Source organism: Jaculus jaculus, chromosome 1, assembly GCF_020740685.1.
Source record: "Jaculus jaculus isolate mJacJac1 chromosome 1, mJacJac1.mat.Y.cur, whole genome shotgun sequence".
Lineage (NCBI taxonomy): Eukaryota > Metazoa > Chordata > Mammalia > Rodentia > Dipodidae > Jaculus > Jaculus jaculus.
This window is the reverse complement of record NC_059102.1, coordinates 273,701,683-273,722,999: the sequence shown is the minus strand read 5'-3', so window position 1 is coordinate 273,722,999 and position 21,317 is coordinate 273,701,683. Positions and strand designations below refer to the sequence as shown.

At 42.3% G+C, this 21,317-nt stretch overlaps 1 protein-coding gene across 1 annotated transcript in view; it reads left to right on the top strand.

Annotated features, from left to right (window-relative positions):
• Hydin (HYDIN axonemal central pair apparatus protein) overlaps positions 1–21,317 on the top strand; it is a 433,096-nt gene that overhangs the window by 373,918 nt on the left and 37,861 nt on the right. The window contains exons 58-67 of the mRNA XM_004659564.2: positions 149–353; positions 1,437–1,672; positions 3,373–3,524; positions 3,613–3,802; positions 7,588–7,690; positions 7,901–8,188; positions 10,549–10,691; positions 13,907–14,125; positions 16,136–16,296; positions 21,097–21,194. Coding sequence (XP_004659621.2) covers positions 149–353; positions 1,437–1,672; positions 3,373–3,524; positions 3,613–3,802; positions 7,588–7,690; positions 7,901–8,188; positions 10,549–10,691; positions 13,907–14,125; positions 16,136–16,296; positions 21,097–21,194 — 1,795 coding nt within the window. The remainder of the gene's footprint in view (positions 1–148; positions 354–1,436; positions 1,673–3,372; positions 3,525–3,612; positions 3,803–7,587; positions 7,691–7,900; positions 8,189–10,548; positions 10,692–13,906; positions 14,126–16,135; positions 16,297–21,096; positions 21,195–21,317) is intronic.

Below are 21,317 nucleotides of genomic sequence, written 5' to 3'. Positions count from 1 at the left end.
AGAAACGTGCAGGACAGAAGGTGGGGAAGGGGTTCATCATGGCCAGGCCCTCTTTAGGTGGGGTCCTAAAGTGTACCAGTGGAAGGTCTCAGGCTTTGTCACCCACTCTGCCTCCTTCTGTCCCACCCCTCCCACTCTTGTCCTGCAGGCCCGCTTCTCCCACAGCATGTTCACCGTGTATCCTGGGTTTGGCTCTATCCCTCCTGGAGGAGTACAAGTCATCAATGTGGAGTGTGTGGCTGACCCCGTGGGAAGGTGTGAGGAGTTTCTGGCCATTGACATCTCTGACCGAGATACTAGAGAATATCCTGCAGGCATTCCTTATACTCTGCTTGCTGAAGCATGTCTACCAGGTACTGCCACTCATATTGAACAGTCCTAAAAGACCTGCATTTGCAAAAGATGTCCAGATAAGGCTGGGCTACTTCCTCTGGGAACTGAGAACTTCCTCTGGTATCTTCAGCTGTATTTTTCCCTAAAGTCTTACAAGCATACACACATAGGAAAAGACCTGCCACTTCCAAGCCCTCACTTTCCTGAGCCTGATCCTGTATTCGCAAATGAGTAGAAGTATGGTGACAGGGGATGTGGCCAGGACCTAGGAACACCAAGTCTGCTCACACTCAGTCCACTCCCTGTGAATAACAAATGCATTAAGAGATACTGAACTTGTTTTAGCTTTTTTAAATTAATTTTTAACATAGGTTGTAGTATGTTCTCTTCCCCCATCCCTCTTTCCCCTAGAGCCCTCCTCAATAGGATTATTGGTGTTCACTATGGGGCAATTAATTAGGGCCTCTATCTCCAGTGGGGATGGGAGAGGGGAGCTGTGCCTCACGTTGTTTCTACCTATTTTGTGGCTCTTACAGTCTTCCTGCCCCCACTTCCACAAAAGTTCCTGAGCCTTGACAGGTGTGTTATGAGCTAGTGTTGACTTCTCTGCAGCCTCTGTATGTCTGTTATGATGTGTTTGATTCACCCATGCTGAAAATTTAATGCAACAAGAGCTCAGATAAGGCATAGAGGACTGCACTTTCTTTAGCTATAGGCTTCCTGGAGCTGACTATCTCCTTACTCAGATCTCATGCCTCCTTGCCTTTGGCAGGAAAAAGCTGACTAAAATATGACAGCCAGCAGGGACAGTACAAAAGAGGGAAGTAATAGAATTTGCCCCACTGCTCACATCCCCTTATGCGGATTTCCCTACTTGACCTCTGTGACTCTCCCCTGTTTTCACTAGAATTTTTATTTGCTCTTTCGTATTTGCTTGATGGGGATAGAACCCAAGGCCTTGTGCATACTAGTCAAACTCTCTACTAATAAACTGCATCCTCACCCTCACCCCACCCTCACCCCAAGCATTCAAATTAGGAACAGTAGGAAGCAAGGACTCTGGCAGCCAGGCTTTCTCTCACCGTATTTCCTCTGTTCTCTAGCCTTTGTGACTGACAACAACATCTCAATATTTGAGGAGCACCAGATCTGTACCAGCCCCAACATGTTCTACATGCTACAGACCATACAGAGTGGGGGGCTATTTGTGGAGGACGAGAACAAGTTCATCTTCTGCAATGTCCTGGTGGGCCATCAGGCCAAGGCTCGATTCAAGATTAGCAATGCGGGAAAGATTTCCTGTGATGTCAACATTGTAGTCAAACCCATCTCTAATAAGGTACAAGGGTTCAAGTGTCTCTGGCCCACTGTGGTTGGCATAAAGCCAGAAAGAGCTCTGGGAAGCCTCTGTTCTGGAGCCTCTATGCCCAGAGTTGTTTGCCTCTCAGACGACTCAATGTTTATTGAGGCCATCCTGAGAGATATTTACTGTGCTAAATGATTTATGTTTATTGCCTTGTTTCATGTTCACAATTCTTTCAGACTTTATTATCCCTATTTTACAGTTAAGGAAACTGAGGCTTAGAAAAGCTAAATTTTTCTCTTAGGTGTCCTGCCAGAGCCTGAGAATCTATACCTAGGCTTAAAGCCAAGCTTTATACATGTCCAACTTAACAAATGCCCATTTCAGGGTCTGCTAGACTCAAAACTGTTCTCATTCTCTCTCTTTCAGTCTCTCTGTTTCTCTCTCTTGTCATATTGGTATCATTTTCCGCACAGTGGAAGATAAAATCCAACAGAATATAAGAAAGGACTTAGTCAATGGCTTGACTTTCTAATCAGATACACTGCAAACACTACTTAGTTTTATCAGGACTGCTTCAGTTCTCTACTCAAAGGAGGAATCTGGGCCCAGATGCTACCCTGTGCCCCGAGCTCTCATTGTTCATGGCTAATGAGGGTGTAGAAGTCTCCAAGGGATTGTTCTAAGCCTAGAACAGTGTTCCATGCCTCAAGGACTGTCATCTGAGAGAGTTGGGAGACCCATCTAATTTCTCTTATGACTTCCCTCAGGCATTGGATTCTCTGACTTTAGTTGAACATTGAGGAGCAGCCTTCTCCCTGTTCTATAATAAAAACTTAAAAAGGAAGCCAGGTGTGGTGGTGCACACCTTTAATCCCAGCACTCGGGAGGCAGAGAAAGGAGGATCGCTGTCAGTTTGAGGTCACCCTGAGTCCACATAGTGAATTCCAGATCAGCCTGGGCTAGAGTGAGACCCTACCTCACAAAACCATAAACAAAACGTGAGCAAGCCATATTTCTAACTAGAGGATGTCTAACAGGGAACTTGGAGATTCCTAGTGTTCTCCTCCTCCCAGGTTTGCAGACTTGAAGAGAACCCCCAGGAAGAGCAAAAGATCCATAATGTGATCAGCTGAAAAGCAAGCAGGAATAAATAGTCTGTCTTGTATCCTGCCTGCTTTCCATAAGAATGAAAACGCCTTTCAAATTCATGCTTTCCAGTCCCAAGCACTGACATTGCATGGTGACAAATAGAGGGCTGAAGAAGGGCTTTCTAGCCATAGCTCTTGCCGTACTGAGGAGCAGAAACCTATTCAGCTTATTCCAAACCACACAAGGTAATGGGTGTGAGACATCAGGCTCAGGTCAGAATGCATCATGATGCCATAACTCTGTGGGACTGAAATTGACACCTAAGTTCATCCCTTCAGAAGATCAGAGGCCTCATGTCTCTCCCATGCTATTTCCATGGCTCTATTCTGTTTGTGTGTAGTCTGGCTTACCCATCATGAGCATGGCTCAGCCAGCTTCCAGCTCAGCTCCACATTAGCAGCCAATAACAACCTTTGGGCATATTGCTTCAGTTGGCAAGGGGCAGGGTAGAGCAACAGCAAGAATCTCTGGTTGAATAACTTGGTTTGTCTACTTTAGTCAGAGTTCATGGTCTAGCAAAATGCAGAGGAGCAAGAGAAAAAAGAATGCAACATAACAATCTCTAATGCTGCTCCCATCACTAGGTCATTGCCCGCATCACTGACATCTTTGATGTAGAGCCCAACAAGATGTGTATTGCCAGTCGCTCACATGCCTTCGCCACTGTGTTCTTCACACCGCAGGCCATGCAGACCTACCAGTGCATCTTCGAGGCCACATTGGATGGCTTGCCCAGGTACCCTTCTGTTTCTTCTCACAATCTATCTGGGAAAGCATTTCTACCAGGTCAGGTTCACAGGCCTTGGTCTTCCTGTTCCCTGCAGCAACATAGCCAGGAACCGAGGCCTTGTGTTCGATGTTGTTGGTGAGGGGACCCTCCCACGAGTGACTATCGTGCGGCCAACTCTCTATAATCAACTTGGAAACCCTTTGCTTCTCTTTAAGAGGCTTCTGCTTGGTCTTTCAGAGAAACTGCCTCTTATCCTCAAGAACAATGGCACCATCCCTGCCCAGGTATGTTTAAGGATGGTACATGGAGTAGTGTGTTAGTCAAACTTTGTGTTATTGTAACAAAACACCTGACATAAACAACTCAAAGGCTAGAGAAAGATGGCTCAGCAGTTAAAGGTGCCTGCTTACAGAGCCTGAAGAAAAATAACATCACACTTAGTGCAGCTATTTCTGAATACCTTTATTAAATATAATGCCCAAATACATGATCAAAAGATAAACAAAGCCAGGCATGGTGGCACATGCCTTTAATCCCAGCACAAGGGAGGCAGAGGTAGAAGGATCACTGAGAGTTCAAGGCCACCCTGAAACTACATAGTGAATCCCAGGTCAGCCTGGACTAGAATGAGACCCTACCTCAAAAACCCAAAAATTAAAAATAAAAGATAAACAGGCACACAGAAGACAGATAACATGAACAAGAATGAGCAGAAACATCCATAGGGACTTTGGAATTATCAGATATAGACTGAAAATTGGTTATTATTACTGTGTTCACAAAATAAAAGCTAAGCATGACAATTTTAACATGAGAGTAGAAACTCTACACACAGAGAAAGAAAAGAAAAGAGAGGAAGGAACGAAGTAACGAAGGGAGGGAAGGAGAAAGAAGGGAGGAAAACAACTGAGGAGGAGACGTATAGTCAATCTCTGCCTTTCACATGCACGTGCACCCCTCCTCTACTCATAAACATACATAAATACACACACACACATGCTAAAATGAACAGAAGTGTAGTAAGGGCAAGAAATGCAGAAGATACAGTGGGAAGGTCTTGAGCACATTTAGCTGGCACATTAGAAGTGGTAAGAGAATGGAATAGAAGCAATTTGTCAGGATATGTCTAAGAATTTCCCAATGCCAATCTGACAGAAATTCATATTATGAAGAAGCCAGGTGAGGTTCAGAAAAATCATTAATAGAAACCCATATCTAGATGTAGCATAGTAAACTGGGGGAGGGGGAAACAAGCACAAAGGGAAGATGGTAAAGGCAGAATATTTTAAACACACAGCTGAGCTCTGTAGTAACATTGGATACTAAACACACTAATAAAATAGCTCATGCTTGCTGAAAGAAAACAACTGCCAAGTGAGAATTCTATATCCAGCAAAAATGTCATTAAAAATAAATAAAACACACTGGATATAGTGGCACACAACTTTAATCCCAGCACGCAGGAGGCAGAGGTAGAAGGATCACTGTGAATTCAAGGCCAGCCTGAGACTACATAGTGAATTCCAGGTCAGACTGGGCTAGAGCAAGATCCTACCTTGAACAACCAAATAAATAAATATATATATAAAAGTAAAGGAAAAACAAATATTTTCAAGTGAAAATGGAGCTAAGTCACCACCAGTAGGTGTATACTAAGGAAATACTAAAGAGTATTTTTCAGTCAGTAGGAAAAGGTTCTCAGATGGATAGTTCAAGATGTAGAATGAAGAGCAGAAAGGGGCTGGAGAGATGGCTTAGCAGTTAAACGCTTGGCCTGTGAAGCCTAAGGACCCTGGTTCGAGGCTCTGTTCTCCAGGACCCACATTAGCCAGATGCACAAGGGGGCGCATGCATCTGGAGTTCGTTTGCAGTGGCTGGAGGCTCTGGTGCGCCCATTCTCGCTCTCCTTCTCTCTACCTCTTTCTGTCTGTCTCTCTCTAATAAATAAATAAATAAATAATTTTTTAAAAAATTTTAAAAAAGAGCAGAAAGAATGAAAAATCTAAGTGAGCCTTAGTCAAGAAGTAGTAATACTATCTTTAGGGCTTAAATTACATGCAGAGTTCAAAGCTCTTTAGAAGCTACCCACATAGACTCTAGTTTTCCGTCCCTTTTTAAGTCTCCCATTGCTTTCATTGCACCTTCCATTCTCATGAAGCTGGTGCCAACTGGTTCCAATGAGCCCTCATCATTTTCTGCTTCTGTATCTTTGTGGTTTCCCCTTCTTACCTGGGATGCATGAACCCATGTCCACTTGAGGAAACCCAACTGGCAAGGTGCAATCCCCATGGTGGCCAAGGGGAAAGTCACCCCATCACTACTTTGCCCATTCTTACCTGAACTGGAGTCTCTCATTGATCCCAGAGCTTGCCATTTATTCAAAAGCCCCAGCAATTCTGCAGTCTGCTTCCCACAGGACTGAGGTTACAAATATGTGTGGCCACACCTAGCTGTTTAGTGTGTACTGGGGATTGAACTCCAGCAGACTCTCAGGCCTCATCAGGTCCTCATGCTTGCATAAGAAATGCTCTTAACTGAGCATTATCTCTCCAGCCCCCTCTTAACAACTTTTGAATATTAATTTCATATATTAGCTTTAGAATCATTTTATAATGATCCTCAAAATAAATCTCACTGAAAAGTCTCTGAATGATGTTGGGAGAATTGCTGTTTTCAGAGTATTTCAACTCACCACTAGGAGCAACATATAGGATTTCTACCCATTTATTTAGATATTTTATTTCAACTTTTTATTAAGTAGAAACTGTGTATGGAAATATGTGTTGATACCATCGTTCTCCCTGCCCCCATTCCACTGAGGGCCTCCTCAGTGGGATTGCTGGTATTCACCATGGAATTGTGGGTTATGACTTGTGAGAGCAGAAAATAGGAATTCCTCCAGATAATTTCTTATCAAGGTTATTTCTATTTATATAAGCTCTTCTCTAAGAATCTTTCTATGTTATATCAGTGCATCTTTGTTCTTCATGCCACTATTTTATTTTTAATATTTATTTATTTATGAAAGAGAGAGAGATAGAAGGAATGAATGGGCATGCCAGAATATACTGCCACTGCAAACAAACTCCAGATGCATGCACCACTTTGTGCATCTGGCTTTATATAAGTACTGGGGAATTGAACCCAGGCCATCAAGCTTTGCAAGCAAATGCCTTTAACTTCTCAGCCATCTCTCCAGCCCCCTGCCAGTTTTTTAAATAGTATTCAACAGCCAGCATTGCTGTCTTACTAAAAACTCAGATTTCTCATTCCTAAAATCAAGTATATGGTTTTAATCTTATCTTCTTTTCAGTGGACTGGAAACACTTGTTGTCCTGAAGTTGGTCAGAGGCTTACCTTGCTTTTCGTCTTATCTTGAAAGGCTGACTACCATGATACTAGATAAGAAACACATAGTGCCTAGGAGATGCTAGCTTTTAGGAATTTACATTTCTGCAATATCTCATAGAACTATGGCTATTCATTTAATTTTTCTAGCCTGGAATCTACTGTACAACTGCCTCTTTTTGTAAACAAAGGCATTGGCAACCCAATTTTGACTGTGTGATCTGGAAAGTCATCTGTACTCTTTGGACTTCCAGTTCCTAACTTATATATGAAGCCTGACCTGACTAAATTTTGCTTTACCATAAATCTATTTATATCTATATATCAAAAATGTGGGACCTGGGGACCTAATTCAGTGAGTAAATGGCTTGCCTTATAAGCATGAGGATTTCAATCCCTAGCACCCACCTAAATGCTAGGCATGTTGGTACACACCTTCAATCCTAGCACTGAGGAGGTGGAGACAGAAGGATTCCTGGAGCTCACTATCCAGAAAAACTAGCCTAATTGGTGGGCTCCAATGGGATACCCCATCTCAACAAGGTGTGGACATACACACCATACATACAGACATGCAAAATAAAGAATCTCAAAAACTGAATAGTGGACATAATAACACAAATGGCTTCTTGCCCCAAACACAGCACAGCATCACAGCCCAGACTCAAAATTAATGAGCATCCTGTAAGTTCAATACTCATACCTGCTTTCCTTCTGCCAGCTACATGTAGACCTACAGGACCAACTAGGAGTCTTCTCTCTGAAAGGGAGGCCCACCACCTCCTACATCTATATCACAGAGGAAAACAAACCAAATGAGAAAGGTGAGTAGGGAGGCAAGTACCCTATGAGGACAGTGAATCTCAGAAGATAGCTGGTTTACTGGGGACCACACAGGGCCCAGCCGGTGTTGGATGATCAGCCTCAGTCAGTAGCCAGAGCTCATTCCCAAAATATGGCTGCTTTACCTCTAGTCAGGAGACAGATTTCTCTGAGCTGATTCTGAATTGTATCTTCTCTCTTCCCCTTTGCAGCAATAAAAGCCCACACAGCCTCCTTGGTTGTTTCTCCTGGAAACACAGCCGAATTTGATGTCTTTTTCCACTCCCAGAAGGTTGGGAGAATGACAGGCACCATCCACCTCTCAGTAATCAACAACCAGTATGAGGAGACTATCATCCACTTGGTGGGAGAAGGTTATGAGGATGACATCACCTTGGACAACATCCATGGGCTGGTGGCTCCCACCAGCCAGGAGAGCTCAGATATGTCTGAGATAATAGAGATTGCTAAGGAAAGCACCATGGAAGACTTGGTGGCAGGTGGGAGAAGCAGCCATGAGGAGTCAATGTTGTTGACTCTTGAGTCATTTTAAGTAGGAATGAAATTTAAATAACAGATATAGCTTCCTGAGAAGTTAGAATGAGTCTCCTCTTCTTCACTGGCTCTGTTAAGCTTGGCTTAGTTACTGCCTCTGTCCTTTCATCTATTTGTGTGTTCACACAACAAACATTTATTTACCACCAACATGCAGGTGTCACATACTATACTGAGACCTAGAGTTGCCAATTAATAAGTCTCTGCCCTTAGGGAGCTTGTATTTTCATATACAAATTCCAGTTCAGATCATTAGTGAGTAAGTGTCTCCTTGTATTTTTCCTATTTCTATTAGCTGCCTTGCATTGGCATTGAATATTTTGTCTGCACATGTATCCTGGGTTTTCAGAGAGGGCATAAGCCTGTTCCAGCATTTCAACAGCCTGGCACAATATGCAGCCCAACAACCTCCAGCACCAGTGTCTTCTGGGAGCTTGTAGAAATGGGAATATCAGCACCCCCCCCCACCCCGACCTGCTGAATGAGAATCTACATTTTAACCAGATCCCAGGGTGATTCATGTTATTAACACTTAAGACATTCTGCTCTGCTCTCTCAAGCATTAAAGCTTCCAGTTAGTGATCACGTTCTGTGTGTAGGAAGAAATTATCATTATTACCAAACAGTATTTGTTAAGCACCAAACAGTATTTGTTAAGCACACCATAACAGTGTGGCTGATTGCTTTAAAGTAAAATGAAAACACAACATCAACATTTTCTCAGGAGCTAGATTATAGCCCTGGAATATATGTTTAGGTAATCTATACAACATGGGTTGAAACCAATACTCCTTATATATTTGGTAGTTCACTTCTGTTTAAAGCTGTAGTGACATATGTATTGTCAGAGGTCAAACAGGAGCCAACAGTAATCCACATTCAGAGGTTAGATTTCATACATATTATAGGGTTCCTAGATTTAGCAAACCAGAATACAGGAGCCTCCTGTAAATTTGTTTCAGGTAAACAATGAATAATTTTTAATATATGTATGCCCCCAAAATATTGCATGGGCCATACATATAAGTTACTCATTGTTTATCTGTAATTAAAATTTATCTGACATCCTAATCCCTAAGTGTTTTGTCTCACCCAACAAATGAAACTGGGATCTATATTTTCTCTTAAAGAAGTAAGAACTAGAGCCAGAAATAGTGGTGCACACCTTTAATCCCAGCATTTGGGAGGCAGAGGTAGGAGGATTGCCATGAGTTCAAGGCCACCCTGAAACTACATAGTGAATTCCAGGTCAGCCTGAGCTAGAGTGAGACCCTACCTCAAAAAAAAAAAAAGAAGAAGAAGAAGAAGAAGAAGAAGAACTGGGTTGAGAGATGGGTCAGTGGTTAAGGCATTCACTTGTGAAGCCTAAGGACCTGGTTCACTTCCCCAGTACCCACATAAAGCTAGATGCACAGGTGAAACTTGTGTCTGGAGTTCATGTGAAGTGGCTAGAGGCCCTGGAGTGACCACTCTCTTTCTTTCTCTCTCTCTCTCTCTCTCTCTCTCTCTCTCTCTCTCTCTCTCTCGCTCGCTCTCTCTCTCTCTCTCTCTCTCTCTCTCTCTCATAATTAAATAAATAATATTTTTTTAAATTTGCAAGCAGAGAGAGATAGAGATAGAAGAGAGATAATGGGCTCGCCAGGGCCTCTAGCCACTGAAAACAAACTCCAGATGCATGTGCCCCTTGCGCTTCTGGCTTGCAGTGGGTCCTTTGGCTTTGCAGGCAAACGCCTTAACCACTAAGCCATCTCTCCTGCCCAAATAAATATATTGTTTAAAAAGGAGTAAGGGCTAAGTTCAATTCCCCAGGACCCACTGTAAGCCAGATGTGCAAGGGCATACATGTGTCTGGAGTTTATTTGCGGTGGCTGGAGGCCCTGGTGCACCCATTCGCGCTCTCTCTCTCGCTCTCTCTCTCTCTCTCTCTCTCGGAGAGAGAGAGAGAGAGAGAGAGAGGAAGGAAGGAAGGAAGGAAGGAAGGAAGGAAGGAAGGAAGGAAGGAAGGAAGGAAGGAAGGAAGGAAGAAAGAAAGATTTTTTTTAAAGAAAGAAGACCCAAGGTAGGAGGGTGGGTGAAGGGATAGATGGGAGGGTGGGTAGGTGGATGGATGAATGGATTATCTTGAGAAGCGAGGTTAATCTTGCTATCCAGGGACCCCAGGTTTTTCATATACAAATATATATATTCAAGGACGAAGCTTACATAAGAGTGAGGTACTTTGTCTATCAGGTTCTGCCTCCTCCAGGGAACAGGCCCTCCAAAGAGACCAGGGAGCACTCACCAGCCTTCTGCTTCTGACCCCTAGCTGCTCTGTTGGACCACATCCAGTTTGGGCACTGCCACATTGGAATCAGCTATAATGTGAGCTTCACAATCACCAATCACAGCTACGTGAATGTGATACGATTTGAGTGGCCCTTCTTAACTACTGTGTCGTTCTCTCCACAAGTAAGTAAAAGCCATTTGCTGTGTTCTGGACTCCCTCAGGTCTAAGCCAGTCACAACTGTGGTTGTCAGCCCATTCCTATCAATACATGGGATGGGATGGATGCATCTCAATGTAGGAAACCGCCCAGTAATCATCCCACACTCAGACCTAGTTTCTGAGGACATTGTTCATGTCTCCCTGGTCTAAGGGGCAAATAATAGCCAATACTGTTTGCTAGATTGAGAATATGTGTGGAGGCCTGGACGCATGAATATAGGTCCCAGCCTTCCTATCCCAGAAAGTGGACCCGTGCCCCTCTATGTGTGTGTTTTTTACTGCACATCCTTCAGAAGTGGCTCACCAAGCTAGGCGTGACGGTTTACACCTGTCATTCCAGTACTTGTGAGCCTGGGGCAGGAAGAATGTAATGAGTATGAGGCCATTCTGAGCTGCATAGTGAGTTCTAGTCCAGCCTGGTCTACAGTATGAGACCATGTCTCAACAACAATAACAGAAAAAAAGCAGTTCAGCAGAAGCAAAACTAATGGGTCCTATGGACAACAGATTTAGAAAACGTTGCAAGCTGTGCTCACTTTGGCAGCACATACACTAATATTGGAGTGAAAATGTTGCAAGTAATGGGCTGAAGAGATGAATTAACAGTTAAGTGTGCTCCCTGTACAAGCATGAGGGCCTCAGAGGGCCTGAAACCACCAGAGTTGGAACCTCCAGATCTCATATAAACAGCTGAGCATGGCCAGGAGCACCTGTAACCCCAGTCCTACTGGAGAGCAGAGACTTGAGAATCCTTAGAGCCTCAAAAGCTCCAGAATCAGCAAAAGAGACTCTGATTCAAAAAATAAAAAAGAGCCGGTGGAAGAATAATAGGGCAGGATACCTGATGTTCCTCTCTGATTGCCATAGGCAAGCACCCCCGCCGCCACAGGCAGGAAGATGGAGTACCACATAGACACATACACATGCACACACCACACCACCCCATGCTATACACCCACACAAGCAAACATAAATAAATAAGAAAATATTGCAATTTACATCTTCCCCTCAAACATGTCAAGTGTCCTTTACCATACTAAACCTAGCTAACTTCATTTTACCTAGAATTTTCTAACCTATTAGAGATCTTACATATGCATTTTGTGAACACTGACCAAAGCTCAATATGAAACATGACTTGGGATGATACAGTGGATTGTTGCCTCTGGCCAGCAGGATACAGAGCCACCCAAAATATTTCCTGGGCTGAAGAGATGGTTGTTATTAAGGCTTTGCCTGCAAAACTTAAGGACTCATGTTCGACTTTTCAGATCCCATATAAGCCAGATGCACAGTGATGCAAGCACACAAGGTCGTACATGTGAACAAGGGGCCACATGTGTCTGGAGTTTGTTTGCAGTGGCTGGAGGCCCTGGCACACCAATTCTCTCTCTCTCTCTTCCTCTCTCTCTCTCTCTCTCTCTCTATCGTTCACATAAAAAATGGCAGTCTGTTGGGCTTGCCTCAAAAACAAATTGAAAAGACAGAATCTGCAAGGAACTTTTGTGATTAATATTTGTGTTTAATGTGATTAATATGTAGCATATTATAAATTAAAACCAAGAATGTTTTAAATCTGTATTTATCTTAAAACATAATAAACTGTGTATTAATGTAAATACCATTTTTATGAAACTGGATATATTTTCAAACAATGTGTGAGGAAAAATATTTCAATTTTTTAAAAAAAATTTTATTGGGCTGGAGAGATGGCTTAGCAGTTAAGGTTCTTGCCTGCAAAGCCAAAGGACCCAGGTTCAATTCCCCAGGACCCATGTTAGCCAGATGCACAAGGGGGTGAATGCATCTGGAGTTCATGTGCAGTGGCTAGAGGCCCTGACATGCCCATTCATATTCTCCCTCTCTCTCTCTCTCTCTCTCCCTCTCTTTCTCTCTTTCTCTCTCTCTCATAAATAAATTGAAACAAAATATTTTTAAATATATTTTTATTTATTTGCAAGCAATGAGAGAGATAGAGAGGGGAGAGAGAATGGGTATACTAGGGCGACTAGCTGCAGCTAACAAACTTTAGATCATGTACCACTGCATCTGGGTTTATGTGGGTACTGGGGAATTGAACTCAGGTCATTAGACTTTGCAGGCAAGTGCCTTAACTGCTGAGCCATCTCTCCAGCACCCAATTTCTGCTTTCTGAGGCAGGTTATCCTTATGTAGCCCAAGCGAGTCTTGACTTGTGATTCTTTTACCTTAGACTCTCAAATGTTTGTGTTACAAATATGCACCATCACACCCAGCTATTTTACATTTTTAGACATCTCATTAATATCTGACTTAATGACAGTCATCAATTTTAATACCTACTTTTGCATTCAGTCTGATGAATTAGCATATATAGCCTCTAAAAAGCTACATTGTACTCTCATGAGAAATGAGAATGAAAAAGTTAAATATCTTGGTATTATGATAAGTTTTGTCTTCATAAATCCCTGAAAAGATCTTAGGGATCCCAAGGACAGTACATCACTTTCTGAAAATGAGCACATTCTGTTCATCAAACCATGGTTGTATGGGTCATATGCTAAGTACGAAAGTTTTGTGTGTGTCATTTGGAGTCATACTACATGGGTTTAAAGCCAGATCTTCCAGTGTTAGTGACCTTTATGCAATTTACAAGTTACATGGTTTGTAAAATGGAAGAAATAGCTATACCTCTTATAGGGTTAATATGAGGATTAGCAAGCTGCCAAATACAAGAGTTTAGAATAGTGCTTGAAGCAAGTAACCATTTTATTATCCATCATTATAATCATAATGACATTTTTTGGGTTTTGAGATACATATATTTCAAAAATCTGAACTTTGCTTTTGATAGTTAAGCTCTTTGTCCATTTGGATTATTTTTGTCTGAGGTGAGGCAAGGATCCAATTTCAAATCTTTCATCACTATGTAGCCCAGGATGACCTCAAACTCTTGGAAAATTTCCTGACTCACCCTTTTGGTTACTAGGATTATAAGCATAAGCCACTGCACCCAGCTGCCCAATGATGTTTCTAAGAGTCTCTTGGAGATATTCAAGTCACCCCACCTATACAGGCTTGGAACATGCACATTTTTGCCAAGACCTGTGACTCTACCCCTTCTCTAGAATGTTCCCATCAGGCATCAAGAGTTCTTAATATTGAACTTCCCAAAATACTAATGCCTGGCTTTTCCTAGATTGGCCACCTCCACCCTGGCTGTTCCAAGGACATAATGGTGACCATGAAGTCAGAAGTGCCCGTCAGCCTGAAGAAGATGGGGGTCAAGTGCAAGCTCTCCAAGATCATGTTTCAGCTCCCTACAGACCAGGTCCCTGACTGGGATGACCGCATGCGCACAGTCAAGTGGGTAGATGCGCCCCGAACTATACCTGGGGCTTTGACTACAAAACGAAAGGTTAGTAGGGACATCAGGAACATCAGGCCCAGCCTGCCATACCTGAATGCCTACTAATCTCAATTTCAGTGTCTCATTATCGCCTTCTTTCATGCAAAACTGAAGAGTTTCGTGTTCTGCTAGACCTTGATTTCAAAAAAGAAAAACGGAACCTGCACACATGGTTCCTGTAACCTTCATTAATTAACACAACACGTGCATCCTGGGTGGTAAAATTTGGGTTAAGTCTTGATAATGAGTCAAGCAAGCCCTCCCACCTTTTCCTTCAAACATGTCTTATTGGTCCTGCAGCTGTCTCTTTATTCTATTGGTTTCCAGAATCAGATTTAGTCATAATCTTTGGTTCATGACAGGTTCTTATCTTTAGTCCACACATGACCTTTTTATTTATTCCTTGGTTAGTTTTTTTAATTATGATTTATTCGTTTATTATTATTAATTTTGTGTGTATGTGTAAGTGGGTATGGGTGCCCAAAAGTGCCATTGCACAATGTGTGGAAGTCAGAGGACAACCTTGGGATGTTTGTCCTCTCCTTTTAAGACAGAATCTCTCTTATTTGCACAGGGTAGCAGACTAGCTGGCTTGCAAACTTCAGGATTCTCCTAACTCTGAGTGCCACTGCCAAAGGCATGTTGGAATCCAGGCATGGGCAGGACTTTATCTTCCAATTTACATGGATGCAGAAGTCTGCAGAGCAAGTGCCGTTTACCACTGAAACATCCCTCCACCCACCCCCTTTTTTTTTGGTTTTTTTGAGGTAGGGTCTCACTCTGGCCCAGGCTGACCTGGAATTCACTATGTAGTCTCAGGGTCTCAAATTATGGCGATTTTTCTACCTCTGCCTCCCGAGTGCTGGGATTAAAGGCATGCACCATCATGCCCAGCTTACCCCCTTTTGAATATTATAATAAACAACTGAACCCACATCCAACAAGAGAACTAGAGCTTGACTACTTGTGTGCTTGTAGCCACTCCATCTCTTTCTGTCCCTCCTAGAGGTAAATTAACTACCCTGAGCCATTCCCTGGAGTGTTTTTACTGTGGTTTCTTTATTCACTTGTGCATTCATTCTAGATGAGATCAGGCAGTGGTATGGCCGTAGTCTCACCTGTTCATTCTATAAAGCATATGGTTCAGTTGTAGCTTTTAACTTTAGTTTTTAAAAAGTTCTTGTATATATGATCATCTTTATTGTGGCACCTGGATATGGTCTATCCCTTCACTGTTACATAAATTCCATTCTTTTTATTTCTTCTTGCTTTAAAAATTCTTTGGAGCTTTGCTTGTTATGGATGATGTTCCTGTACACATCATCTGCTAAGCAAGGCAATTTTATTTTATCATTTGAATAACTGATTAATCATCTCATTGAGGACCTAAGTCACATTTCCCTAATCACTAATGAGAGTGAGCATTCCTTCATATGATTATTGGCTGTGCAAGCTATCTCTTGCATGAATGCCTTTTCTTGCCTTTGCCCATTCTTCACTTATGATGTTTATCCTTTGTATATCTTGTCTTGCTTTCAGCAAACTCTTCTGTTTGTATTGTGTGTCTGCAAATATCCTTGCCAAGTTTAGAGTTTAACACTTTACTTTCATTTTTTATTATTACTGAAAGCTTTTTTATTAAGAACATATTTTGTATGGATACATCATGTGTTAGTACCATCTTTTCCCTCTTCCCTGCCCCCATTCAACAGGAGGCCCTCTTCAGTGGGGTTTTAGTTACTCCCCATGGGGTTGTGGGTTATGCATTGTGGGAGTAGCAGTCAGTGATTGGGGGAAGGCAATACCTCTAGGCATGACATCCCAACCTGTGGCTCTTACAACCTTTCCACTCCTTGTTTCACTCTGCATCTTTGACAGATGTCCTTAATAACATCCTGGAACTTGGCTTTGTGGGTTAGTGTTAATTTCTGTGGAAAGAATAAAGCAGTGTGCTATGCCCCATTACTCCTGTGGGAAGCTGGCTTTGCAGTACTGAGGACATGCCTGCCTTTGTTACAGGTGGTAGAGACGGACCCTGAGCCGGCCCACTCCATGTTAGAAGAAAACTACCGAGAAGTGTGCATTCAGATAAGTGCTGTCGTGGATTTCGCTTCATACCAGTGCCACACAAATGATGTGTCCTTTAAGGAAACGCTGGTTTACCAGACCCGAGTGTTTGAGTGAGTCATAAAAGCCTCCAGACTGCTAGAGCAACTCTGTCATGCTTTCACATGTTCATCAAACATTTATTCAATGTCTATGACACCTAGACCAGACATATCTACATAGCATGCATCCAAGTGCCATCTGAGATCCAAACGTTCAGATCCACAGTGCTGCAAAGAGTTCACACTTGAAAGCAAGATACTATGGATCAGCAAACAGTCTAGCAGCAAGGTAACATTAGACACTCCACTCCAATGGGAACAGTACCTACAGCAGTTTACACAGCCACCCTGGAACTGTTTTCATTGCCACCTTAGGGAACAACTCGTTCAATATTCACACTAATAGATTCACAACAAAAGCCAGTATTTCATACAGGTACTTCATGGAGATAACTTCCAGGATCCCTGCAGGAATTATGTCTAGTTTGAAGAGTCACTTCATTCAGAAGATCCCAAAGCTGTGGCATCCAAGTAATCATGATTCTTCCCAATCCACATGTGATTGGCACTTTAGGGCCATTTTTACTATAAAAGCATTGCCTAGAAAGACTACCTTCTAGACTCCTAGAAAGCTGTGCTTTCTTCTTTACCAAATTTCCAGGGAAATAGAGCTAAAAAGTTGATTCAGAATCAAATCTGTATTTGAAAAGAAGAAAATATTGTACCACACAGAGGCAAGGAACCAAGGGTGGCATATGGACTGCACTCTGAGTGCTCAGAGTCTGGAAGTAAAATGGAGGGAATGGATAAAAACTGGTGAGTTGTCCATTGCAGTTTGGAGTCATGTGCATGCATGCAACAAAAGTAACTAAAGGGGAAGGGAGGGAAAGAGGAAGGGAATCAATATATTATGAAACTAGAAAGGGGACTGTGAGAGAAGAGAATTTTTAAGATATTTTTTTAATTATTTATTTATTTATTTGAGAGCAACAGACACAGAGAGAAAGACAGATAGAGGAAGAGAGAGAATGGGCGCGCCAGGGCTTCCAGCCTCTGCAAACGAACTCCAGATGCGTGCGCCCCCTTGTGCATCTGGCTAACGTGGGACCTGGGGAACCGAGCCTCGAACCAGGGTCCTTAGGCTTCACAGGCAAGCGCTTAACCGCTAAGCCATCTCTCCAGCCCAAGATATTTTTATTTATCTGTGAACAGAGAGAAAAAGAGAATATGAGAATGGGCACATCAGAGCCTTTTGTCTATGAACTCCATATACATGCACCACCTTGTGCATCTAGCTCTATGTGGGTACTGGGAAATTGAACCCAGGCTGACAGGCTTTGCAAGCAAGCATCTTTAACTGCTGAGCCATCTCAAGAAGAGATTTTAAGAGTAGAGAGAGGAAAATAAATATGACATGAAAAACAGAAGGGGAGCTATTTGCAGGGAGGAGGGGGATAAGCAAGAGGAGAGGGAAATGAGGAACCATAATGAGAGAGGGGGAATAATAAGACCAAGGCATTATAAAAACACTCTAATGAAACTCATTACTTTTATGCTAACTTTTATAGAAGTTAATTTAGCCAGGTGTGGTGGCACACATCTTTAATCCCAGCACTCAGGAGGCAGAGGTAGGAGTTTGAGTTCGAGGCTACCCTGACACTACATAGTGAATTCCAGGTCAGCCTGAGCTAGAGTAAGACTGTACCTCAAAAAAAACTAAAGTTAATAATAATAATTTAAAAAATACCACAGGATGGAGAGATGTCTCAGAAGTTAAGGCACTTGCCTACAAAGCCTAACGAATGAAGTTTGATTCCCTAGTATCCACGTGAAGCCAGATGCACAAAGTGGCTCATGCATCTGGAATTCATTTGCAGTGGATGGAGACCCTGCCATGCCCATTATCTCTGTCTCTCTTCTCCCTATCTCTTTCTGCTTGCAAATAAACAATCAAAATAATTTCAAAATAAAAAATATATAACCAGGCATGGTGGCATATACCTGTAGTCCAAGTACTTGGGAAGCTGAGGCAGGAGAATCTCAGTGAGTTTGAGGCCAACCTGGGGCTTCAGAGTGAGTTCCAGGTCAGTTGGACTGGAGTTAGACCATACCTTAAAAAAAAAATAAATAAATAGGGCTGGAGAGATGGCTTAATGGTTAAGGTTCTTGCCAGCAAAGCCAAAGGACACAGGTTTGATTCTCCAGGACCCACATAAGCCAATTGCACAAGGTGGCACATGCGTCTGGAGTTTGTTTGCAATGGCTGAAGACCTGGCATGGCCATTCTCATTCATATGCTCCCCCTCCCTCTCCAATAAATAAATAAGTAAATAAATAAATACAAACAACGAAGGAAGGATTGGCATGCATAGTGGGACCCAGCTGGATTGTGGAGGGCAGATAAGGAGTAGGGAGAAAGACATGGCCATCAAAGGCTTCTGGGCAGAGAGAACAGCACAGACAAAACAAGAAACATAAGCCACTGACATTTCCACTTTGTAGGAGGTAATGATTAACTAATTCAGCTCACTTTGCATTTGTGGCATGGTGAATATCCTCACAAATTATCATGGATTTAATAATCAAAGGCAGGAAGTGGGATTTGCTGACAGCCATTTCACCTATAGCAAGGATTGGCAAACTGTGGCCCATGTCCTGTTTTTGCACATAAACTTTTGCTGATACGTGAGCGTGCCTCAGTCATTTATGTGCTGTCTGTGTCTATGTTCCTACTGCAAAAGCAGTTGGACAGTTGCTACAGAGTCAGTGAGGCTCACAGGGCCAGACCTATGCCAGTGAGATTTTATATATATATATATATTTTTTTTTTAATATATCTCCAAAGCATTTGATTAAAAGCATACCTGCATGGTCTCTGTACTCCACCCCAAACGTACTCCCCCAAGCTTCTAGTTGTCAGTACTCCCCTAAAACCAGAAAGAGCAGATGTATTTCATTTCTCTGACACCAAGACTTCTTTTTTTTTTTTCTCAATTTTTATTAACATTTTCCATGATTATAAAAAATATCCCATGGTAATACCCTCCTTCCCCCGCCCCTCACTTTACCCTTTGAAATTCCATTCTCCATCATATCCCCTCCCTATTTCAATCAGTCTCTCTTTCATTTTGATATCATGATCTTTTCCTCCTCTTATGATGGTCCTGTCTGACACCAACACTTTTATATCAAAGCTTCATCTTCCTGCTGTGACTGTGATCAAATGTAATAGTGGCTGTTAAAAGGGTTTCTGTCTCTCTGATCTTGTCTTAGGACAGAGAAACTTGAAGCCAGAAGAGCCTTTGCTGACTCAGAATTTTAGTTCAAAGCAATGAAAATTCAAGTCTGTGTCTCAGTGCCGGGGGAGGGGTGGTCACTGCAGGCAGGTGGCAAATAGCTTCTGATGATAGGGGCATTCTTTCTGTGGGAGGAGATTCAGGATGGGAGAGCCTGTTAAATTTGCTCCCTGGGGAACTACAACCTGTCTTGTGGAATCGACTTTGTTTCCTCTTTCAATGGGGATTTTTCAAGATTTCCATGATGCCAGAAAGCTGATTTCACAGGGAGCTGGTTGAATGCAAAGTGAGTTTAAGGGCTGAATAGTTGTATTTTTAAATTTTTGATTTAAACTGTTAGTATTATATATGTTTTAGGAAGAAGTATAACTAATGTATCAAATGCATGAGTTCATATAAAATTCCTTAAAACTTGCCTTTATAAAATATCTAAATTTACTTTTACCCACTTAGATATTTTCTTTTTCATTAATATGTAACATTGGTATATATTTCCATGATAGAGAGTATGCTACTTCAAAACAAATGTACATTATATAATGATCAAATCAAAATAATTACATGTCCATCTTCTTATCATGTCTTTGTATGTGGAGCTTTCTCTTCAAGTTCTGTAAAAAGTATATAGTAGGGGCTGGAGAGATGGCTTAGCAGTTAAGCACTTGCCTGTGAAACCTAAGGACCCCAGTTCGAGGCTCGATTCCCCAGGACCCACATGAGCCAGATGCACAAGGTGGTGCATGCATCTGGAGTTCATTTGCAGTGGATGGAGGCCCTGGCACACCCATTCTCATTCTCTCTCTCTTCTCCCCCCCCCCTTTCTCTGTCACTCTCAAATAAATAAATAAAAATAAACCAAAAAAAATTTTTTAATTTATTTATTTGAAAGCGACAGACACAGAGAGAAAGACAGATAGAGGGAGAGAGAGAGAATGGGCACGCTAGGGCTTCCAGCCTCTGCAAACGAACTCCAGACGCGTGCGCCCCCTTGTGCATCTGGCTAACATGGGACCTGGAGAACTGAGCCTCGAACCAGGATCCTTAGGTTTCACAGGCAAGCGCTTAACCGCTAAGCCATCTCTCCAGCTCAACCAAAAAATTTTTAAATAAAAAAGTATACAGTAGATTGTTAGAAACTGTAGTCACCCTTCTGTGCTGTAGAGCAGTAAAACCAATTCTACCTGTCTCAGTTTATTTTGATACCTGTTTTCCAACCTCTATCCACCTTCCCCTTTGCCCTTCCCAGCCTCCAGTAATCACTGTTCTACTTTCTTCTCCACTGTGATTAACTTTTTAAGCTGCCACATATGAATGAGAACACATGATATTTGTCTTCCCATGTCTTATTTATCTTACTTAATATAATGTCCTCCAGTTTTATACCACAACAGACATACTCTACACACACACACACAGAGAGAGAGAGAGAGAGAGAGAGAGAGAAAGAGAGAGACATTCACACACACACAGAAATAAGTGACTTCCCTTTAATAAACTATGTAGATGATATGCAGGCAGGACAAAACAAAAATCATACACAGCACATTTCTAAAATCTTCTCCTGATCATTTCACAGGCTTGACCTTGTCAATACAGGAAATGTGCAGCTAGAATTCAACTGGACCTCAGAAGATAATTCAAAGGCAGTCAGCTTTGCCATGCCAGAAAACCAAGGCAAGTTCAACGTCAGATAAGACCTAGGACCTGACCAGGGTCACCAGTTAGTAGAAAAGCCTTATCCTTGAAGAAACCAGCACTGTTCATGCGGCCCTCAAAGTAGCTAAGGAAAAACAGAGT